Here is a 22,205-nt window from a genome sequence, read left to right on the forward strand (position 1 = left end):
TTTTTTCTTCAAATTGAATTTAATTTTTACAAGTGCATTGTAAATTTTAGGATTATAAGAAAATAAATGTTCCTATCTCCTTTGTAGTAGTTTAATTATCCTTAAAAATAATTATTTGAATTTTTAAACTTGATTATTAGGAAATATTATTTAACTAATAGCAAAATATATTTGCTTATAAATTTGCTTTTCTTCCTGAAAGTAATGCGCCAGAATGTGAAGCGAGCAACATTTGATGAAGTCTTAGAACTCATGGCCACAGGATTTCTGCGTGGTGGGTCAGGTTTCTTAAAGAGTGGTGGAGAAATGTTAAAAGTCGGAGGGTCTGTTAATCGGGAAGTGAGAGTTGGAGTTACACAGGTTTGTAATATACATGTATAAAATAATTCTGTTCATATCGCTTATTAAATTTCATGGGAGACTCTTACTAAGTAACAGAACACACAGGCATTAATAACGTTGTCTAGTTTTTTTCAAAACGTTTCTTTTACAAAATAAATGAATTACATTCAAATTCTACATTACATGTTTATTTGGAAAGGTAGACATTTAATGATGTGTAAATAAGTCTTTGTGTGCTATGTCTATCTATCTCTAACAAAATTTTCTCTAGTTTTACTTGGCAAAGAATCAGTTGTAAAATAATTCAGTTTTAATTGAAATTGTACTCAAGTAGCTTGAGGAATTTAGATTTTAATGTTTTCCAACAACCCTAAAGCTAAAAATGTTGGTTAGTACTTTGGATTTATCATCATTAATTAATCACCAACTTAATTATGAAATTAAGCCTAACTTGAATTATAATTTCAAGATAATAATTAACACCTAGTAAGATGAAAATGGCTTTCTGTGATCTTAGTCAAAATCATCCAGTTATACCTTATTCCACAAATAAGTGTAAAACAGAAGTAAACCGTTTTTATCTCAGTCATAAGCAAATGTTTTGTAGCTCTAGGTCAACATTTATTGAGGGTGTTAGGGTTTTCCTATTCCTACAACCTATCACCTTCATCATCAGGATGAATTCAGGTGAGCCATTCTCTGTGTTCCTCATGAACCTGTTTTCTTAAGAACTGTTTTTAGTCAAAGATGCTTCAACTAGTAATTCCCTTGCTATCTAGAGTTATTAAAAAGGTCTCAAGTTTAATATTTTTTCAGTTTTAATCTCAAATGTAACTTATTTTGCATGCTTTCCCCAGTTATTTCCACAGTTGCTTTATCTGTAATTTCAGTTCATTTCTATTTATCTGAAGTTGTATCTTAATCTATTTACAGGCATATGTTGTTTTTGTAACAACATTGGGTGGTCAGTGGTTGGAGCGTAGCTTTGCTACATTCTTGTCTCACGTGCTTGATCTGGTTTCCCATCCTCGGGCAACACAAACACACGTAGAGGCTGTGTACTCCAGACGCTGTGTCTCCTTTATCCTAAGAGCTACGGTGGGCAGTTTGCTAGGTGAAAAAGCCCAGATTGCAGCTGCCAAAGAAATATGCCAAGCAATTGGAAAACAGATGAAAGCAGTAGGTAAGAATTGATGTCATGATGTGTGTTGTTGATTACTTCAGTCATTTAGTTCTTTACTGTTAGTCTTAATAAATTCTAAGTCTTTCTGGGTTATGTTTTAATAGTCATTTTTATTGTGCACTCCTATTTGCTATGAAAGCAACATACAATTACAGTGAAGTAGAGTTTTTCAAGATTTGGGTAGTGCCTTTGTAAGATTAGGTATCCTGTTTTATTTCTAGCACCTTTACTGATTTTACAGCTCTCCTGGTATTCACAGCACATTGATTTGCTGTCTTCGAGGAACAACCTGTTCTGATTTTCCTTCTTGGAGCCTGTTGCGTTTTCCCCTCCCTTGATAGGCTTTATATGAAGACTTAGAGAGGAACAGTTACAGGTGGTTTTTAGCCCACCGTAGGATATACTGTGAAATCTCAGTAATTCATAATTAAAAGAAATCCTTTTCTAGGAAGTGTGAACTTTATAAATTTTTCAGTTTAACAAATAGTTATTGAGCATCTGAGACTGAAAAGCATTAATTCAAGATATGAACAGTGAGTAAGATAAAATTCCTACCTTAACAGAGCTTATAATACAATTAGGGAAAAAATGCGGAGTTTAATATAAATTCTCTGAGATAGTTTAGGTTTATCACTGTTGGGAATATACATTAGCTTTAATCAGGAAAATCATATTACGTAACAGAGGGTTTTAGAAATAAGAATTTAGTGAACAGATAATATCTAGTACTTTGTATTTAGAGAATATATATTAAATACTTTATAAAATTAATAAAAATAAATCCATAAATAGTTTATAGTTTTTGTTGTTTATAATAGCTTCCTAGGCAAACCATATTTTAAATGCATAGGACTGACTGAGAGTTAGGAATTGTGAATTAAAGGGTATTTAAATTAATGAGATACTGTTCTTTATATAATGTTAAAATAGTAGTCTGTCCTAGGTTCACAACTTGAAAAATATTTGGACATTGATTCATTGAAGAAATGTTTGAGTGTCAAAAGCACTGTGCCAAATGGTAGTAAAATAGCAAGGGACATATAGCTGGCATCTGTTTAGGGAGCTTTTAGTTTAGTCACTGAAAGAGAGAGTTCATGTATTTCCAACTCCAGAAATATCTAAGAAGAAAAGAGGTATTTAATTTTAATCCATAATATATTAATTTATTATATTCTATTATTCTATATTTTATAGCCTGTTAATTGATAATGAATGTAAAAAAGATAAGAAAATTTTGCTGTCATTTAAGGGTTATTAATCTTAAGGTCATAGATTAACCATTTGATTTTTAAAATGGTTGAAACAGAATTAAACACAATGCTAGTATCTGGACTATATGAGCCAGAATATATTCTCAGGAATTTTACAAGGAATCTTTAGTTGTCCCATGATTAAACATGTTTCAGTTCTATTGGAAACTAAAAGGTGTCAGAAGGGGCCAGCTAAGTTAATTGAAACTTCGAGGAACGTCCCAGTAAGAAATTCTTAAGTCACTTTTCTTAAAGATCTACTTGCTTGTCAATAATTTGACAGTCATGCTACTAATACATTGCAGCTCTTGAAATATCAGTGATAAAATAATAAATTAATAACATTAGCTGCTAACATTTACTGAATGTTTATTGGGGGCAGCATTGTGCTAAATTCTTTATATGAATTGACTTTTTGATCATCACAATGACCTTAGAGATAGGCAGAGGAGGAGCCTATACAAATTGAGTATTTTGCCAGATGTCACATCACTAACGTAACTGGTAGACCGGGGATTTGAATCCACTTCTTCTTTCTCCAGAGACTATGCTTTTGTTACTGTGTAACAAATGATTTCTATTGATTACTAAAATTAGCTGGTGTTCCTAGAAGCAGACCAAATACCTCAGTATATATTTAACATGCCATGAAGTCATTAACAGTGTTTTTAACTCACTTCAGTGTTTATTTGTACAAATTTTCTGCTAAGAAATAACTATATACAAAGTTCTTTTTGTTTTTGTAACTGTGCAGACACTATGCTTTTATTATTATTTTTAATTGAAGTGTAATTGACATAAACATTATATTAGTTTGGACAGCATAAATGATTTGACATTTTTAAATGTTGCAAAATGATCACCAAGAGATACCGTCTATTACTATACGAAGTTACACGAAATTTTTTTCTGGTGGTTAGAACTTTTAAGATTTACTTTCTTAGGAATTTTCAAAATTCCAATACAATATTACTGACTATAGTCACCATGCTGTACATTATATCCCCGTGACTTATTTAATTTATAACTGAAAGGTTTACTTTTTGATCCCCCTCACTCATTTGGCCCACCCTCCAACCCCCTCTCCTCTAGCAACCACCAGTTTGTTCACTGCAGCTATAAGTTTTGATTTTTTTGTTTGTTCATTTGTTTTGTTTTTTAGATTCTGCATATAAATGGTATTTGTCTTTGTCTCACTTAATTTTACTTAGTATAACACCCTAAAGTTCCCTCTATGTTGTTTCAAATGGCAAGATTTCATTCTTTCTTATGGCTGAGTTAATACTCCATTATGTACATATACTGTATCATCTTTATTCATTCATCTTCTAATGGAAACGAGGTTGTTTCCATATCTTGGCTACTGTAAATACATGTCTCTTGGCCATGGGAGATTATTTCCAAGACCCCTCTACAGCTACCAAAATCCGAAGATGCTCAAGTCCTTATATAAAATGGTGTGTGTCTGCCCTTTATATTGGAACCTCCACATGTGGAGGGCCAATTGTAGTGCTGCAAGGAACATGGGGGTGCATATATCTTTTCTAATTAGTGTTTTCATTTTCTTTGGATAAATACCCTGAGTAGAATTGCTGGATCATATGGTAGTTCTCATTTTAGTTTTCTGAGGAAACTCCATACTGTTTTCCACAGTGGCTACACCAGTATACATTCCCACCAACAGTGTGCAAGGGCTGCCTTTTCTCCACAGCCTCACCAACACTTATTATTTCTAGTCCCGTTGATAATAGCCATTCTGACAGATGTGAGGTGATATCTCATTATGGTTTTGATTTGTATCCCTGATTATTAGAGATATTTAGCATGCATATAGAGTTCTTAATAGGCATTCGCTGGTATAATTTAAAAACATGAATTGTGTAGATCAAAACAATTATATCATTTTAATTCTCCTACATCAAATACATGATTTTGTGTTTCCAGAAGCGGTAGTGAATGACACTAGTGGTGAAAACAAATCTGGAGCAGCAGACATCGCAGCAAGCCAGCATGTGATGGTCTGTGCCCTGCAGGAGCTCGGGAGCCTGGTGCAGAGCCTGAATGCCACGGCATCCCCTCTTATTCAGGAAGCATCTATAGGTATGATACTCATGGAAATATTTTTTCGCTATTTTTAAAGTCATAGGTGTGATTGATATTTAACTCCTGATTGGTTGCTCATCTTTGTAATTAGTTTAGATCATGTGTTAAAATTTGGGTTTTATTTAGGATTCATTGTGATAGTGAATCTTGAATTAAATATTGAAATAAAGTTTTGGGAGACAAATCAAGAACAGTCATGGTAGGTTTTTTTTTTCCTAATAATTGGCTAAAATTTATTGAATACTTTATATCAACATTTATGGTTTAGTGGATGTAAGTGTACTGTGTTCTTTGTAGAAAATGTTCCTTTAAAGTACTTTCCTGTTTGTGAGTTAATATATTTTTGGGGGACAAATTTCTGAAAGTGTGTGTGTAAAACCATAATGATTACGATTTTAATTATTGTGTTATACATAGTCTTTTAATTCATGAAATTGTCTGACTTCATTAAAGAGTGATTTTTTGAGTATTTCTTTTTTAGGCCTCCTGGAGACTGTGACCTCAGTGCTTCTTCATCCAAGCATGGCAGCTCGACTTGCTGCTGCGTGGTGTTTGCGCTGTGTGGCTGTGGCATTACCTTTCCAGTTGACTCCTTTTCTAGACAGGTGTGCAGAACGGCTCAACAACTTGAAAACTTCACCAGAAGCTGTTAGTGGATACAGTTTTGCAATGGCGGCTTTGTTAGGTGGAGTTCATCAGTGTCCTTTGGGCATTCCTCATGCCAAGGGAAAGGTATGACGGAGATCTTAGGATTGTAAGCGCCGTCACGTGGGCTTCAGTCTTCACTGGAACATCTTCTGTGTTTGATGTTGAAATGGGTGATCGTACAGCAACAATTTTACTATGATAATAAATGATACAGTATTCTGCTAATGTGGAGTTGGCAGAACCCAATTGAAATTTGATTTTTAATTTTGATAGAGGGATAATAGGTTTTGTCTGGGTACAATATAATTTTATGATTTATTTTAGAGACCAAAAATGCCTTATAGTAACTCTTTAGAAATCAGAGCTTTTCTTTGGGGTTTTAGAAATTAAAAATCACATTGCTATAATTCAAAATGTCGAGAAAGTGTGCTATTGCCATAGTTAGCATTTTGATAATACTTAATTATTAAGTTGAATGGTTTTCATGAATCAGTTACCTTTTTTCCCTTTTTTTTCTACTATACCTTACACTGCTCTCATGGTTTTCTTCTTAGGAATATTAAGTGCTTATGTAAATATTATTTACAACTTTACATTCGGGTTAGATTTTTTAATTCGTATTTTTTCTGGGTTATTCGGCCCATGTCCATGCATTCCTGTGAGTTCCATAGCTACTACTCAAATCTAGGCTTCCATCTCCATTTGCCATACAGTTGCCTCCTCGCTGATTATTCTTTTAGGAGTCTTTTTCTCCCATCTCTTCCACACGACTTTCATATTTTATATTTCCTCTGAGACCTTTAGGAACTACCCAGCCATCAGAGAATAAAATATAATCACTTTTGTCTGCTAAAGTGGTACCTTAATAATTTGCCTTCATTCTTACCTTTCGTTCTAATTTCCCATTGCTCTAGTAAGACTAGTCATCTTGCTTTCTTCCCATGCTTTTGTTCAGCCCCCATGCCTTTGCTCATGCTCATCCTGTACATTAGATGTTTGTCTGTCTTCTTGTTCACTTGTACTAAACCTGTCTGTTTAGAGGCTCAATTCAAGTTCCATCTCTTTCACGAAATCTCTTCAAAGCTACTCAGTCTATAAGAGCCTTTCTCTTTGCTGATCACTACATCTGTACTATTATTTTATCATTTGATTATGTGATGATTGTTACTTCCCATTTTTTGTGTCTTCTCTCTCTCTAAGACTATAGGCATAGTCTTAGGTTACCTTATAGCAGATAAGCCTAGATTAGCTTAATGGCAGATATATAATAAGAGTACAGCAAATCTTTAAATATAGGATAACAGTACTACTAATAATAGCATTTATTAAGTGATTACATGGACCAGAACTGTTCTGAGTGCTTTGCTGTGTTAACTTATTTAATCCTGAGAAGAGTGAGGTTGGCACTCCTGTTATTCCTATTTCAGCAATTACGGGACTGAGGCAGGGAGATTAAGTTGTCCTAAATCAGAAAGCTAGGAAATGACAGAACTGGGATATAAACCCAGGGCTTCTGGAACTTACTGTTAACCCCTTTGCTGTTCTGGATCTCCTTGGAGTCAGCAGTGCAGTGGGAAGTGATTAGGTCTTGATGTTTCCTCTTTAAAAACGTGCTAACAGCAATGACAAAAAAGAACAACTTCTTTTTTTTAAAAAAAGTATACTAGCTATGTATTTTCTTTTTCGACTTTGTTAACTTATTTAAATTAAAATCCAGTTCTAAACTTTTCTTGCAGATGGTAGTTAGCATTGCTGAAGATCTGTTACGAACTGCTGCCCAAAACAGCAGGCTCTCTTTACAGCGCACCCAAGCTGGATGGCTCTTACTTGGAGCACTTATGACTTTAGGTATAATTATATTTGAATAGGATTTTGGCTAATTCTATAACTGTCAGTAGACTGTAAAGAAAATTTAATTTAAAAGTATTTAACTTTCACATTGAGTGAGGTTGTGAAATGGTAAAGGTGTTTTTCTCATCACTTGGTAATTTCTTCTTTTTGGTAATTTCTGCTTAAGTACATTTAATGAGAAAGGTGTTAGCAAGTTTCACGTTTACCATCAGAAAAGCCATGATCTCACTGATTAGCTTAATGTTAATTAAAAGAGATGAGCGTATATGGGCACATTCCATGCCCAAGGTGAAGACTAGTGATGTTTTTAGTAGGGTAATAGAGTCACACTTAAAAGGTATTGTTGGGGCTGCTTTCTTGGGGTTCTTCTTATGCACTTCACTTTCCCAAGTGCTATGATAAATCTGAGATGCAGGCAGAGTTTACCGTTGTACACGGAACAGAGATATGTGTTATCATGTGATGAGGCGTTCCACTTTTTACTTCACATGTTTGGTTTCTACTCTAAAGAGTATGTGTGTGTGTACTGCAAAGTTACTCACTGCTTGATGCATCCACCTTTTGGAAATTATACCTTGACCTCATTTTCTAAAGGAAATAAAAAGTGGTAACTTTTTTCCTGCAAGTTTAAGTATGTTAAGTGATATGTTAAAAGAGTTCCTTAGCAATGTAAATATAGGTTCCTAGTTCTCAATATACTATTCCATAAAATTAAATTAACCATATCAGCTGCCCTTAAAGTGGAGTAGTAAATATACATATGTGTTTGGGAGTGAGTGTATATGTTTATATACATATATATTTATAGAAAAGACTTCATAAAATATGTTCCGAATATACTTTGTCATTGATAGAATGTAATTCACCATCCTGAATATATTTGGGTGGCTTCTTTTAAATGACTTTTTGTGGATTAATTCTATATTGCATCCTAAAAATATCGATACTTTTTAAATGAATTTTATTATGCTTTAATTAGCTATATATTTTTTACTTAATAAGAAACATTTTTTAAATGTTAGTATTAGAGGTAAAGATAGAGTGAAATGATAGATATTATTAAAAGCTTGTTTGGGGCTCTTTTCTTTGACTATTAATGTTTGTAATGTATATTATATATATATCTGATTTTGTATTCTTATTTTCTCCGTTAGGACCGTCTGTCGTTCGTTACCATCTGCCCAAGATGTTGTTACTGTGGCGAAATGTTTTCCCTCGTTCTTTAAAGGAATTGGAGGCTGAGAAGGCCCGAGGAGATTCCTTTACCTGGCAGGTAACATTGGAAGGTCGTGCTGGAGCTTTATGTGGTAAGAATTGAAAAGATTACACTTTCAGAATATTATTTTCTTGCTTACCTTAGAGGTAGGAGTGAAAATTAAATCAGTTACCGCATGCAAATTGCTTAGAAATATGCCTGAATAATGATTCATGCTCAATAAATGTCAGTTACTTTAAAAAATATATTATTTTCTTACTAAAATATTTATGAAGTGAAGGAAAATCATTACTTCAATTTTTTTATTTTAATATATAAGGGTGAATTGGTAGGCTTTTTGATTTAGAAATAAACTTTGTTAATGATCTATACTAGTTTACTAATTTTGTAATAAAAATGAAGCCGAGACTCTGAAAGGAAATTATAGTGGTCAGACGAAAGCCAGAACCCAGGCCTCCTAATTCCCAGTCATGCAGTCTTCCACCTGAAGAAGCACTGGGTCACCACGTAAAAAAGTCTAGTGTCTATTTAGAGGAAAAAGAAACTGAGAGTTACCAAGGTTACCGAGTTTACAGTCAGTCTTTTCATAATGGACAAATAGCTCTTTTCTCCTATCATTGTCAAATCTGCAAAAGTTGATACTTTTTTTTAGACATCAGCATTTTTAAAAGTAATGAAATAAGGTTATTTTAGTTTAGGAGTCAGCAGCTTACAGGAAAGGCCCAAGTTTTGTTTTCTTTGAAAACTAGAATTATACTGAGTGACCCTGTCCTTTTCACTTTATCTGAGGGTGATTTTTTTTCCAAACTGTGGGAGACAGATGTACACTTAACCATAAAGGCAGCAGGGCAAGGTGTCAGTTTTGTTTCCACATATCTTAGGAGCTGTTTTAGTCTTAGCTCTACTGCTGAAGAGCCAATAAAGGTATTCCTTCTCACTGGGCCATTATGTCCTCACTTGGTTCTGTTCTGAAACAGCTTTCTTTGTAGTCATCTGAATTCATGTGGGGTCATAGACCTCCAAGTTCTCGCTCTCAGAATTCTCCCTAACAGATATCTTCCGTCCCTCCATTACTGCTGTCCACTCTTCTAGACTTTTCTAATGAGTTTTCTCTGTAGTTGCAATTGGTTCTAATTTTGGTTTGACCTGTGTTTAGGACCTTATATTTTGTAATAATTGAAAACTGTGGGTTCCTTTATATAATTTTATAAATTTATTCATCATCACAAAAGCTGCTCCAAATCTGTCCTTTTAAAATTTTTATTTAGCAATGAGGAGTTTTGTTGCCCATTGTCCTGAACTCCTAACGGAAGATGTGATTAGAAAATTGATGACTCCTATTGAATGTGCCATGACTATGATGTCACAGTAAGTAAGCAATTACGACACGTTAACATCCAATCTTATGTATTTATGAATAGCCAAGTTTTGTACTTCCCTCTGGTATCATGTAGGAAACATAGAAAGCTTTATTTGTGTAAAGTGACTTTAAAAATTGCAGTAGTGGTATGGATTAAAATAAAATTGTGTTTTATGGTGTGTCTATTACTAACAGTAAAGGTCACAAAATAAACTGGAAAATGTAATACTTACAAATGTTCTTTGCCAATACATTGATGCATTGCTGGAAAAAAATGTTTATAAGTAATGCTTATTCTAATAAGCTGATACTAACTATACTTCTAATATTTTAGCATTCCATCTGTAATTAAAGCCCATGGAGCTCATCTGAAAGCTAGTGCTGCAATGGTTCGTTTAAGGCTTTATGATATCTTGGCTTTGTTACCTCCCAAAACGTATGAAGGTAAATGAAATTTTTGGATGTCTAATAAAAATTCTTCAAGGGGGCAGGGTGTAGTTCAGTGGTAGAGCATGTCTTAGCATGCATAAGGTTCTGCGTTCGATCTCCATATCACCATTAAAAAACAAACAAACAAACAAACCTAATTACCTACCCCCCGAAAAAAGTCTTCAGTATACCTTTCTAGTTCTTCACAGTATGATAGAGTTCTGACCACGGCTGTCCCACTGACTCACTATGTAAGTTTCCCTTTTCTTCATGTGTAGTAGCTAACAGTTGTTGAGCACTACTGTGTTCCAGGTCCCGTTCTAAGCCCTGCACATACAGTAGCATCTTTGACTCTAACCACAACCTTTAGAGGCTCAAATATAGCTCTGTTTAAAGATGAAGAATCTTGGGTACCTACAGGTAATATAACTTGCACAAGTCTGGGCGTTAGTATATAGCAGAGCGTGGATTCAGATCCAGCTGTTTCACGTTCAAAGTCTGTGCTTTTAATGACTACCCTCATTATTATAATATAGCTAATAATTTAGGAATCTGGAGAGAGAATAGTAATATACTTTTATAGAAATTAAATGTTATATAAAATGTTAAGATTACAATAAGTCATTGATTTGTTTCCAGTGCAACCATGCTCAAGAATTTTGATATGCTCTGGTTCAGTGTTTGTACATCATTGGGTAATTAATAGTGAATTAAAATCATGATATATTTAATCTATTTAAAATAAGAAATATTTCCTTTATTTGAGTTTTTAATTACTTTAAATAATTTGGACTAAAAGGCATAATAAAGTAACAAAAGAGGAAGTACCATTATTGTATATTAAAACCAGCATTAAAATATTTAACATGGATTTTTTTAAAGAGAATAAGGATTTACTTATTTTATTCCAGTTGAACATATTGCTGCTCAGTGATTGTCATTTTTATAAAAAGTATTCTTTTTAATCTGATCTGAAGTTCTGTTTTTTAGGATCTTTCAACGCACTTCTCAGAGAACTGGTAGCAGAGTTCACTTTGACTGACAACTCAGCCAACACGACTACTTCTCTCCTCAGATCCCTTTGCCATTATGATGATAGTGTTCTTCTTGGTTCCTGGCTTCAAGAAACTGATCATAAATCCATTGAAGACCAGGTAGTAAACCATACAGTGAAATGAAATACTAGCTTGATCGAACTTAATGGCACTGCTACACATTGTCATTTAAAAAGAAAATGTTGTAGACTAAGATTTAATTTTCATTTAGCTTTTTGAGACATTTAAACATACCTTCCTAGTGGTGGATAGTGAAAAAGTTAACCAGAAATAGTTAGAATTGGGTGAATTGTCTTTATTCAGTATTCTTTTATTTAAATACCCGGTGGTTGCTGTGGCAGAGATCAATTTTGACTAGCTTTTCAGTTCTTGGTGTTTTGCTTTGTTTTAGTTTTTTTTGTGACAGGTTAAAGAGAAATAGCATAGGTTGAAGATTTAGAATCTTTGCCCACTGAATATGTGATTTCTTATGCACTTTTTAAAAAGAGTTACTAAAGGTCCCTTTTCAAAATTTTTTGTGGGTTTAACTTATTCCTAATATTATTTTGCTTAGAAATTTTAAGGTGGGTACCATAAAAATGTTTTAGAATGAACAAAACTTTTCTTAAAATTGCATAAAGTGTTATGACATTTTTTAATGGCCAAATTATATTTAAAATCTATTTAAAATTTTTCAGATTCAATCAGTCTATTCTTTTGTTACCTTTTCTCTCTCCTCCCCTGTTCTATTCTTCATGCCCAGTACTTGGCATTGGATTTCCCCAAATGGATTTTCAATGATTTTTTGTCTTTCTTTTGCAGCTCCAGCCAAACAGTGCATCTGGAAGTGGGGCTCTGGAGCACGATCCCTCCTCCATTTACTTACGGATACCTGCTGGAGAAGCTGTGCCTGGCCCTCTGCCTCTTGGTGTTTCAGTCATTGATGCTTCCGTGGCCCTTTTTGGTGTAGTGTTTCCTCATGTTTCTTATAAACACCGGTTAGTATAAAGTCAGTCAGGTAATTTTAAGTTAGATAGAAATTATTTTTAAGCAGTAGATTTTCCCACCCCAGTTAACTCTGCAATAAGGCTAGTAGTAGTCTCATAAACATAATGTAAGTGGCACATAATAAATTGCGTGCAATAATTTGAAACTATTTTTAAGATTTGGCCTTATGTGCTAGCATCTGGTATCCACTGTATTGTGGACTAGGTTTTACACAATAAAATTTTCATTATAATAGTTGCCAGTTTATACATATCTTTAAAATAGAAACATCAGTTTATACATATCTTTAAATAGAGACATCAGTTTTCTAAGTCTTTTGTTTTGTTACTGAGGAAGTAAGTGGATGAGACGTCTGTTACCTAGTAACATTTGTCAGATGGTTAAAGTCTAGAATTTGGAAAACTAAAGTAATTGGTTGTTTTTCTAATAGAAGCATTTTAGTTTGCTATATTCTATGCCCACAGACACTATCCTTAACTTCAGTAGGCATTTTATGTATTTATGATGATTTTCCCAAGAGAAAGAATGAAAATATATTAATGCAAGACCTTCAAAGATAATTCGAGTTTTACAAACTGTGCCTCAAGAACATTGTTTCATTTGTATAGAAAAGATAATATATCTTTAAATGTGTAGATTACTTGACTAATTGCTTTTAAATTTGAGGGGGAAATGTTAAATATGAAATTTTACTGTACCTAGATACCTTAAGAACATTTGGTTGCCACGTAAATGTTAAAGATCATTAAAGGTCTTTAATTTTATAAAGAATTTTATAAAGCATCTACTTTAATATCCTTGTTTTAAATCTAAGGAAATCCAGGTCTAGGAGTTTATGGTTTGCCCCAAATTATACAGCTAATTATGAGAGCCATAACTAGAATCCAGGATTATCTGAACTTTATTAAATCACTTTTGTGGAACAAGATCAAGTTCTATTAAAAAAGAATATATAACATAAATATCCAATAATGGAGGAATGAGCGAATAAATTATAGAAAATTGATAGGCTGGAATACTTTTTACAGAGACAGTGTTTTGGTATCAGAGAAAGCTTATTATACAATGTTAAATGAAAACGGTATAAGGTAAGAAGTGATCCCAGTTTGGAACTTTAAAATGCATAAACATGTGCAATGGTTATTTCTTGGTAGTAATTTTTTGTTAATATTTTTCAAATTAAAAGAAATAAATATTTTACAACATAGAAAATTTTTTTTTTAGTTATGTATTTGAGGTCAGTTATAGGCAAATGATGTTTGCTGGCAATGTTGAGGACCGTGTGCCTCTTCTCGTGTGTGTGCTTGAAAGCAGTGTGAGTGATGTCCTGCTGCCTCACCTCGGATGTGGATCTGTGTCAGAACAGGTGTACAAGTGTCAGCTTTAGCCCCAGGTGCCTCTAACTGAATTTCCTGCTGGAGGCTAGATGATTTCTTCCTATGTATTTTTTGAAGAATGCTTTGAACTGAGACCTATGGCCCATTATAATTGAGCTTAAATTCTTACAGTGATCTCCTGGAGATTTTGATTTCCTACATCAGGTCATAGTCATCTCTGTATGAAATCCAATTTCCTTGGATTCCTTTGCCCCACCCATTTCTTTTTAGAAGAATATGATATGACCTCATTCTCTTTAATCAGAATAGTCTCAAATGGCTGTGATTTCTTTTTGGTGTTGTTGTTAACTGTCATTTTTAAAATTTGAAATAATAAAAAAAAAATTCCCCTCTGATTTTTCACATTTAATGAAATGGACCAAAGCTAATTCTTAAAAAAAAAAATCTCCCAATTAGCTTCCAGAGATAGGATGTGAGATACTATTTTCTTCTATGTGAGAGTGTTTTTTAAAAAGAGAAAAATCATGCCACATTTTAACATTTCCAACTTAAAAGTCTTCCACAGAGATGCACAATTAATGATTATTCTATTCAAGAAACCTTGAGCATCTACTTTATGCCAGGCACTCTGTTGTACACTAGTGTTAATGTTGAAGACCACTTATTTTGCTAGTTGAAACTTAACGTTAGTTGCTTGCCTTGTGCCAGTTAGTAGTTACATGTCCATGTATTAATTCAGAAAGAGGAGATCTGGTTTGGACCAGGGAATGAAATAGAAAAGAGATAGCATGAGGTATTACTTGTTAAACAATTAGCTTATACCCTTATCTCTGTTTTTTGAGCTGTGTTTGAATAAAAAGTATTGCTAATGTGATCTTTATTCTTTTGTTGTAGATTACAGATGTTGGATCATTTTGCTGAATGTGTTAAACAAGCCAAAGGTGTTCGCCAGCAGGCTGTGCAGCTTAATATTTTCACAGCTGTTCTTAGTGCATTAAAGGTATTTACTTTTAAAACATAGTAAATATTCTAAACTATGATTTTAATTAATGCCTTTAATATAATAAGTCAAGCATATTTGGACTACTGTGTTTACATGTGTATCTCTATAATTATGCTTTTATATAATTTTAATGAAATTACTAGAAACTATATCAAACTCATTATAACTAAATAAATATTTTATATTTCAGTAATGTTAAAGTTCCTGTTTTAATTTGACGTCTCAGATTTTATGAATGCCAGTATGTTCTTTCAGAATTTTCAAACATACCTGACTAATGAAACCTGAGATTCCCTTAGAGGCTAACTAGATAAAGGTTAAGTCTGATTTGTGATCTAGACCATAAATCAGGAGAGGCTGTGTTGAAAGAATGCTGCATTTAGATATCATGTTCTGGTTTAGCTACTAACTAGGTTTCTGTCTTGTGTGATTCCTTTAACCTTTTTTGAACTTCAGATTTCACTTGTATAAAGTGAAGTAACAAATATTTTGCCTATCTCTCAGAGTTCATGCACTATACTTGGCAGCCTGTAGCCCCTCATGATATATTTGATATATCATATTATATATTCATATTATTCAATGCCAAGCTTCATATTACTGCTTTAAAATAAAAGGGCAACAAGTGTTTAAATGGGCATGAATTAAATCACATTTTGTAAGCACCAGGGAAAAGGGATGTAGGCATTGGTTATACAAATCAAGGTTTGTACCATTTATGTAATCATTAGTATATGTCCTTTTTAGAGACCATTAGCTACCAGCATCTGAGGTTTTTTTAAAAAGGAATGGGGTGGTCATGGTTTTCCTTAGTGGTTGGAAGGCTAGTGATCAACTGTAATATTGTTGTACAGTGCACTTTTCTTCATAGATGTGCTCACTGCTGCCTCTGCTGTAGTTTTCCCTAGGCACCATGACTTAGATTTTTGGTCTCAAGTAAGTAATTTAAGTTCCAGGATGCTAAGTGTAACTAGAACAGAGATACTAACAATTTAGTATGATGAACAAACTGTATCAACATTCACTTACTGATTATTCTTACCTCATTTTGTCTTTAGGTATATATTGGATATACTCTTTATGACATAATTGTCTTCTCTGGAAGTGTTATGTAAACGTGTCAAAGTTTCATACTCATCAGGCCTTTTCCTTCCTTAAAGTTACAGTGATAAATTTCAGTCAGTTAAATAACAGTTGATTTAATAATAATACAGTGTACTTTATATTTAAAAACAACTTTTAAGCATTTGTTTTTGGATAGAGACACTCCCAGGGATTGTTGGTTTTAGGGCTGATTCAACTATAACTATGTTATATATCATGTTGTGAAATCATGTTTAGTAAAGTGATTACTGTCCGTCTAACAGGTATTCTAGGCATAGTATATGCATGTGAAAGTTGGCTGAAGAAAATAATGTGTGAAAATAAATGTATATTTACAAAGATTGCAGCCTTTTTTTTTTTCCCCCACATAACCATAGGGCCTGGCTGAAAACAAAAGTACTTTAGGACCTGAGGAAGTTCGTAAATCTGCTCTGACACTGGTTATGGGGGCTCTTGACAATCCAAACCCCATCTTACGATGCGCAGCAGGGGAAGCTCTTGGGAGAATGGCTCAGGTGGTTGGAGAAGCAACTTTCATTGCTAGAATGGCCCAGTATAGCTTTGACAAGTAAGTGGCTCTCTTTATCAATCAGTTAAGGTTCTCATATAGGCAAAGGTTTCTTTTAAGTAATCAGTAATTATTGACCGGACTTTATTTTTTCCACATGGTAGATACTTTCAGTGTAGTGAGGATTTCTGTTTCAGCCCTTGAGTGTTATGTGATGGAATCAAGAGGATTGTTGGTAAAAATTCCTCTCAGTTAATGTGTACTCTGCTCTGAGGAAGTGTTCTGAAGTCCTTTTATCTCTGCTTCCCCATTATTCTTTCTGTTAATTTTTCACTTTTTGGAGTAAGCCATTCTTTCTAACTACTACCAAGTTTGTTATCTCTTAAATTATCCCTGAAACAGGAGATACATTTAGCATTAGGTTTTAAGGATTTCTTGGCATATTAATTAAAAAGAGTGATCTCAGAGGTCCAAATAAGAATGATTAAGATGACAAATGTACTTATTAGTGACTGTTGGTTGTTAATCAGGCACTTAAGTAGAGCAGTTGAAAATTGAGTGGTCAAGAACTGATACTTGAGTTATGCAAATTAATCATTCTTAGCTGTTGTATATTTTGAATACTAATTATACCAAACTGCATCATAATTATTAAAGAGAGAGAGAGGTTGAGGAAAGCAATGGTTGCGAAGTAGTAGTTTGGAAGAAGTATTTTCTGAACTCTGGAATGGCTTTCCTTGTCATCACACGTGAGTGGTATTTTAGGTGGTTATAGGCTAAAGCCCCAGTGTATTGTCTGAATCACTAATGAATCATATGGGCAGGCAGAATATAGTTTGAAATATTCCCAGATACTTAATCTTCTGCAGGATGGCTTCGGTTATTTTTCTAGCAATAGATTAGCTTTGCCTTTTCCAAGTATTTGTCATTGATTCTGAAGTCAATTTTTGTTAAGGATTTTTTAAAAAAGACAGAACCAATCTTAGCTACCTGCTTCATGATTTGTGTTTTGTTACTAGTAGATAAAATGGAAGTGTATTTCTTTAAAAACTCTTGATTGGTAAATTTTTCTTTAGTTACAGGTACTGTCTTCAGTACCTGTGGGACTACTTTGTGCTTAAACTCTGGTGAAACTCAAGGGCATTTCATTCATATTCATACCAGTCTGGTTAATGGTTTGCAAGTGTTTTCATTGCTTAGTTTTGTTAGCTTCTCCAAATAATTTATTATGACCTGGAATTATTACATAGGTTTTGTTACCCATTTTTCACATTTTAATTTACCTGAAAGTGAGATTTGTCTTAAAATCTCTATGAAATGTCATAATTATTTGTTAGCATTTTATTTCTTTTGAAAAAGCTTCAATATCCTGTGTCTTCATTATGTCAGACTGTTCCATCAACATTATCTGTTGCTGATAAAATATACAACTATGAAAGGTCAAAATAACTTATACATACAGGTCTGTCAATTGTATTTGCACATTAAAATCTTATGCCATCTTAGCATTAAGACTGAAATCATTTCTATAAATCGTTCTCAGTTAATAGGGAGTAGTTTCAATTTTTTAAGATTCAATTCAGAAAAAAATAAAAATCATTACTGGTTAAATTTCTTTCCATTCAAATTGAAAATCACTCCAAGACCTCTGGGAAATGTGTATTTGTATATCTTAGATTATTTACTTTATTGAATAGATGATTATCACTGAGAAAATTGGTCTAGCTTCTTCATTCACTGAAATGACCTCTGAAAGTCACAACAGGAAAGAAGTTTCTGTTCTGTATAATGCTTTAGAATTCACAGACTGCATTCATTCTTCTTTAATTCCTCAAAATGACTGCTGTATTAGAATAATAATATGTTCATTTTACAGATGGAGAAAGTGAGGCATAGAGAGATAAAGATCACTTATCCATGGATATGTTAGATATACTGCTAAGGATGGACTTAGTTCACTTCCTTTATTAATGCATTTATTAACATCTGTTCTATGACAGCACTTGCAATTTTTCTTTGTTTGCCATAGGCAAACTGACTGGCTGGAGTCTTGGTGATGGTTTTTCATCTCTTGATTTTATTTTACGAGTTTGACAGAAGTTTGATCATGGATGGCTTATTGACAGTTACAATACAGTTTTGAAAAAAACATTGGACAACAGCTAGCACAGAGCAGCGATCCTTATGAAATGAGAAACAAAGACAGGGAGTACTACAATGGCTCCAGATTTCTGCCTGGAGAGAATTTCCAGGCTGAACTGCAGGGATAGGAAACCCAAACCCATCTGAGTTGAGGAGAGAGAATTTAGAGTTTGGTGAGGCCAATGTACCTAGAATGTGTGGGGTAGAACATGAGAGAGGAGAGAGTTGCACAGATTGAGAGCTAAGAAGAGAGGAATCATCTCAAGTCTTTGGGTGAGCACTGATTTGTGCATGAGTACAGGGAAGCTGCTCAAGATCAGGGGAAAACACACCAGGAAGGAATAGGTGGAACAACACCCAGAGCTCGCACAGGGCTGAGAATAGCCCGTGTTCTCACTATCCAGATTGGGAAGACCTCCTAAAATGGATTCTTGAGAAGGATATTGCCTTAGTAGTTGGGGCAATAGTGGCCCACCCTAGAAAAGCTTAAAAATAAGCCTTGAAAGGATCAAACTGATTCCACACAACTTAACTGCATCTCAGAACAAAGCCCAGCAGTATTCAAAGGAATATAAGTAATGCAGTACATAACATCATAAAATTCACAGTATCCAGTTTCAAATAAAAAATTATCAGACACGTAAGGAAGTTTGAAAACAAGACCTATTACTAGGAGAAAACATCAACTATTGGAAACAAGCCTAGCAATAAAAGAGATAATGGAATTAGCAACCAAACATATTAAATGAACTTTTATAAATATGCTCCATATTTTTAAGGAAGTACAAGGAAACTTTAGTATGGTGAGAAGAGAAATGAAATTCATAAAGCACCCCAAAGGAAACTTCTAAATATGTAAAATATCTCAAATGAAAGAATACATTGGATGGAATTAATGGAAGATTAGACACTACATAGGAAAATAGTGATATTGAAGACATACAAATAGAAATTATCCTAAATGAATACAGAGAGAAAAAAGACTGGGGAAAAAAAAATTAACAGTCTCATTGACTTCTGGGACAATTTCAAGCTGTCTAACGTACATGTAATTTGAATCACAGAAGGATAGATAAGAAAAATTTCTTGAATATATAATGGCCCAAAAAATCGTGTAATTTTGATGACAGCTATTAAATGCATAGATCCATTAACCTCAACAAACCCCAAATGAAAGAAAAACAAAAGAAAAGCACTTCATAATTAAATTCCTTAAAACCAGTGATAAAGATAACGTGAAAGCAGCCAATGGGAAGAAAAAACATGCAGAGGAACAAAGATAATACGCAGACTTCTAATCATAAACCATGCAAGCAAAAGGCAGTAGAGTAACATCTTTAAAGTACTGTAAGAAAACACTGTCAACCTAGACTATACCCAGAGAAAATGCTTTTCAAAAATCAAGGTTTAATAAAGACTTTTCCAGACTATGAAAAGTTGAGAAAATTCATTGTCTACAGGCTTATACTACAAGAAATATTAAAAGAGGTTCTTTGTGCCAAAAAAAAAAAAAGGAACATCTATCAGAACAACTGAAAAATAACAGAATTGGAGAATTTTCACTACCTTTTAGACTTTTTATGTTGCTTCTATAATCATGAGAGGGTGGTATTGACATAATGAAAGATATATAGATCAATGGAACAGAGTAAAAAACCCAGAAAGAATTTATATGTATGTGTATATTTTTATTTCTATAAATATTTTAACTTATTTATATTTATTTATATAAATATATTTTATGTATTTTTGTATGTATTTTATTTTATGTATGTATAATTTATTTTCAACAAAGGTACCAAGGCTGGTTCTCAGCAAATTTCCCCAAGTGGTGCTGGAGAATTGGCTATATTTATGAAGCAAAAAGAATAATAAATCTCAGTACTTAACTCACAGCATATAAAAAAATTACCTTGATATCAATAATAGATCCAGATGTAAGAGCTAACTGTGAAACTTCTAAAAGGAAACGTTAAAGAAAACTTTGTTATCTTGGATTATGCAAAGATTTCTTAGGATGCAAAAAAACGTAAACCATCAAATATTTAAAATCAATAAATTGGACTTGATCACTTTTAAAAACTTTGGCTTTTTGCACAATAATGTTGAAATGAAAATACGAATTTCAAACTAGAGTAAATATTTGAACATTTACTTTACCAAAGAAGATACGATCATGGCAAAAAAAACCACATGAGATGTTCCACATCATTATTCAACAGGGAAGTGCAAATGAGCTCCTACTACATGCTCAACAGAATAGCTACGGTTTAGTGGAAATACCAAGTGTTGGTAAGGATGTGGCATAACTGGAACTCTCATACGTTGCTGGTGGAAATGTAAAGTGGTACAGCCACTTTGGAAAATAGTTTGGTGATTTCTTCCAAACTGAAGCATACACTTACCTTATGACCTAGCAATTCTACTCCTAGGTATTTACCCAAGAGAAGTGAAAACATTTGTGTGCACAAGCACTTGTACTAAAACTTTTATAGCTGCTTTGTTCATGAGAGCCAAAAGCTGGAAAGAATCCACATGTCTTATCAATTAGTAAATGGCAAAATAAATTGTGGTATATTCATTGACGAAATGAGTAAATAAATGGGATGAATCTCAAAAGCATTATGCTGTGTAAAAAAATCAGACACAAAAGACTATGTACTATCTGATTTCATTTTATGAAACTATGTAAAAGGTAAAACTGTAGTGATAGAAGACAGATCCATGGTTTCCAAAGTGTTTGGGGGAGGTAGGTGACTTCAAAGAAACAGTAGGAACTTGTGGTATGAAAATGTCTTATATCTATGCTATTAATATGGCAGCCACTAGCCACATGTGGCTATTGAGCAGTTGAAATGTGTCCTTCCCAAATTGAGATGTGCTGTAAGTGTATAATCAGATTTTGAAGGCTTTGTGCTTAAAAAGAATGTAAAATATCGTGTTAATAATTTGTTACATTAATTACATCTTGATATTTTAATATTTTGGATATATTGGGTTAAATAAAATTTATTAAAATTAACTTCACTTGTTTCTTTTTTACCTTCTATAATGTGGTGAGTGGAATATTTGAAATTAAATACGTGGCTTGTGTTATATTCCTGGGACAGCTCTGTTCTATACTATGATTATATGGTGGTCACATACTATATGCAATTGTCAGAACTCATTAAATTGAACATTTTAATGGACACTTAAAATTGGTGAATTTTATTGTATAAATGCATCTCAGTAAATCTTATTGTAAAAAATAATATACAATATCTCCTTTTTATTTATTCATTAAAGATACATTTCACATAGAAAAAAGATTGGCCCATCTAAACTGAAAGATGTTCCAGTCATAATTATAGGGAACTTCTTAAGTTCTGTGATTTTCTGTGATTTTGTGAATACAAATACCTTTTTTGTGTGTATTTTGAAAACCAATTTTAAAAACTATTCTTTGATTTAAAACACCAGTGGTAAAAATACATTTCAGATGTCTTTTCAAGGAATAATTAATATTAAAAACTGTGAAGCTGCAGTTCCTCTTTCCTATTTGCTCTAAAATTAAGGTAGGCTTTATTCAGTGAAATGTATGACTTAACCAACCATTTTAAGTTAAATCTCTAACTTGTTAGTGAGTAGAGAAAGAAGTAATCATGATTGTAATCTTTTCTGATTTCCAGAATAAATCCCTTTTAT

The 22,205-nt window shown here is 33.3% G+C and overlaps 1 protein-coding gene across 2 annotated transcripts in view; it reads left to right on the forward strand.

The window, feature by feature from the left end:
- The window catches only part of HEATR5B (HEAT repeat containing 5B), an 89,611-nt gene that overhangs the window by 14,425 nt on the left and 52,981 nt on the right, over window positions 1–22,205 (forward strand). For both annotated transcript variants that reach the window (XM_006215538.4, XM_072937923.1), the window contains exons 7-18: window positions 203–360; window positions 1,276–1,525; window positions 4,720–4,875; window positions 5,360–5,610; window positions 7,263–7,374; window positions 8,532–8,684; window positions 9,862–9,961; window positions 10,288–10,397; window positions 11,373–11,536; window positions 12,239–12,414; window positions 14,656–14,761; window positions 16,246–16,436. In XM_006215538.4, coding sequence (XP_006215600.1) covers window positions 203–360; window positions 1,276–1,525; window positions 4,720–4,875; window positions 5,360–5,610; window positions 7,263–7,374; window positions 8,532–8,684; window positions 9,862–9,961; window positions 10,288–10,397; window positions 11,373–11,536; window positions 12,239–12,414; window positions 14,656–14,761; window positions 16,246–16,436 — 1,927 coding nt within the window. The remainder of the gene's footprint in view (window positions 1–202; window positions 361–1,275; window positions 1,526–4,719; window positions 4,876–5,359; window positions 5,611–7,262; window positions 7,375–8,531; window positions 8,685–9,861; window positions 9,962–10,287; window positions 10,398–11,372; window positions 11,537–12,238; window positions 12,415–14,655; window positions 14,762–16,245; window positions 16,437–22,205) is intronic.

Source organism: Vicugna pacos, chromosome 15 (genome assembly GCF_048564905.1).
Source record: "Vicugna pacos chromosome 15, VicPac4, whole genome shotgun sequence".
In the NCBI taxonomy this organism is placed as follows: Eukaryota; Metazoa; Chordata; class Mammalia; order Artiodactyla; family Camelidae; genus Vicugna; species Vicugna pacos.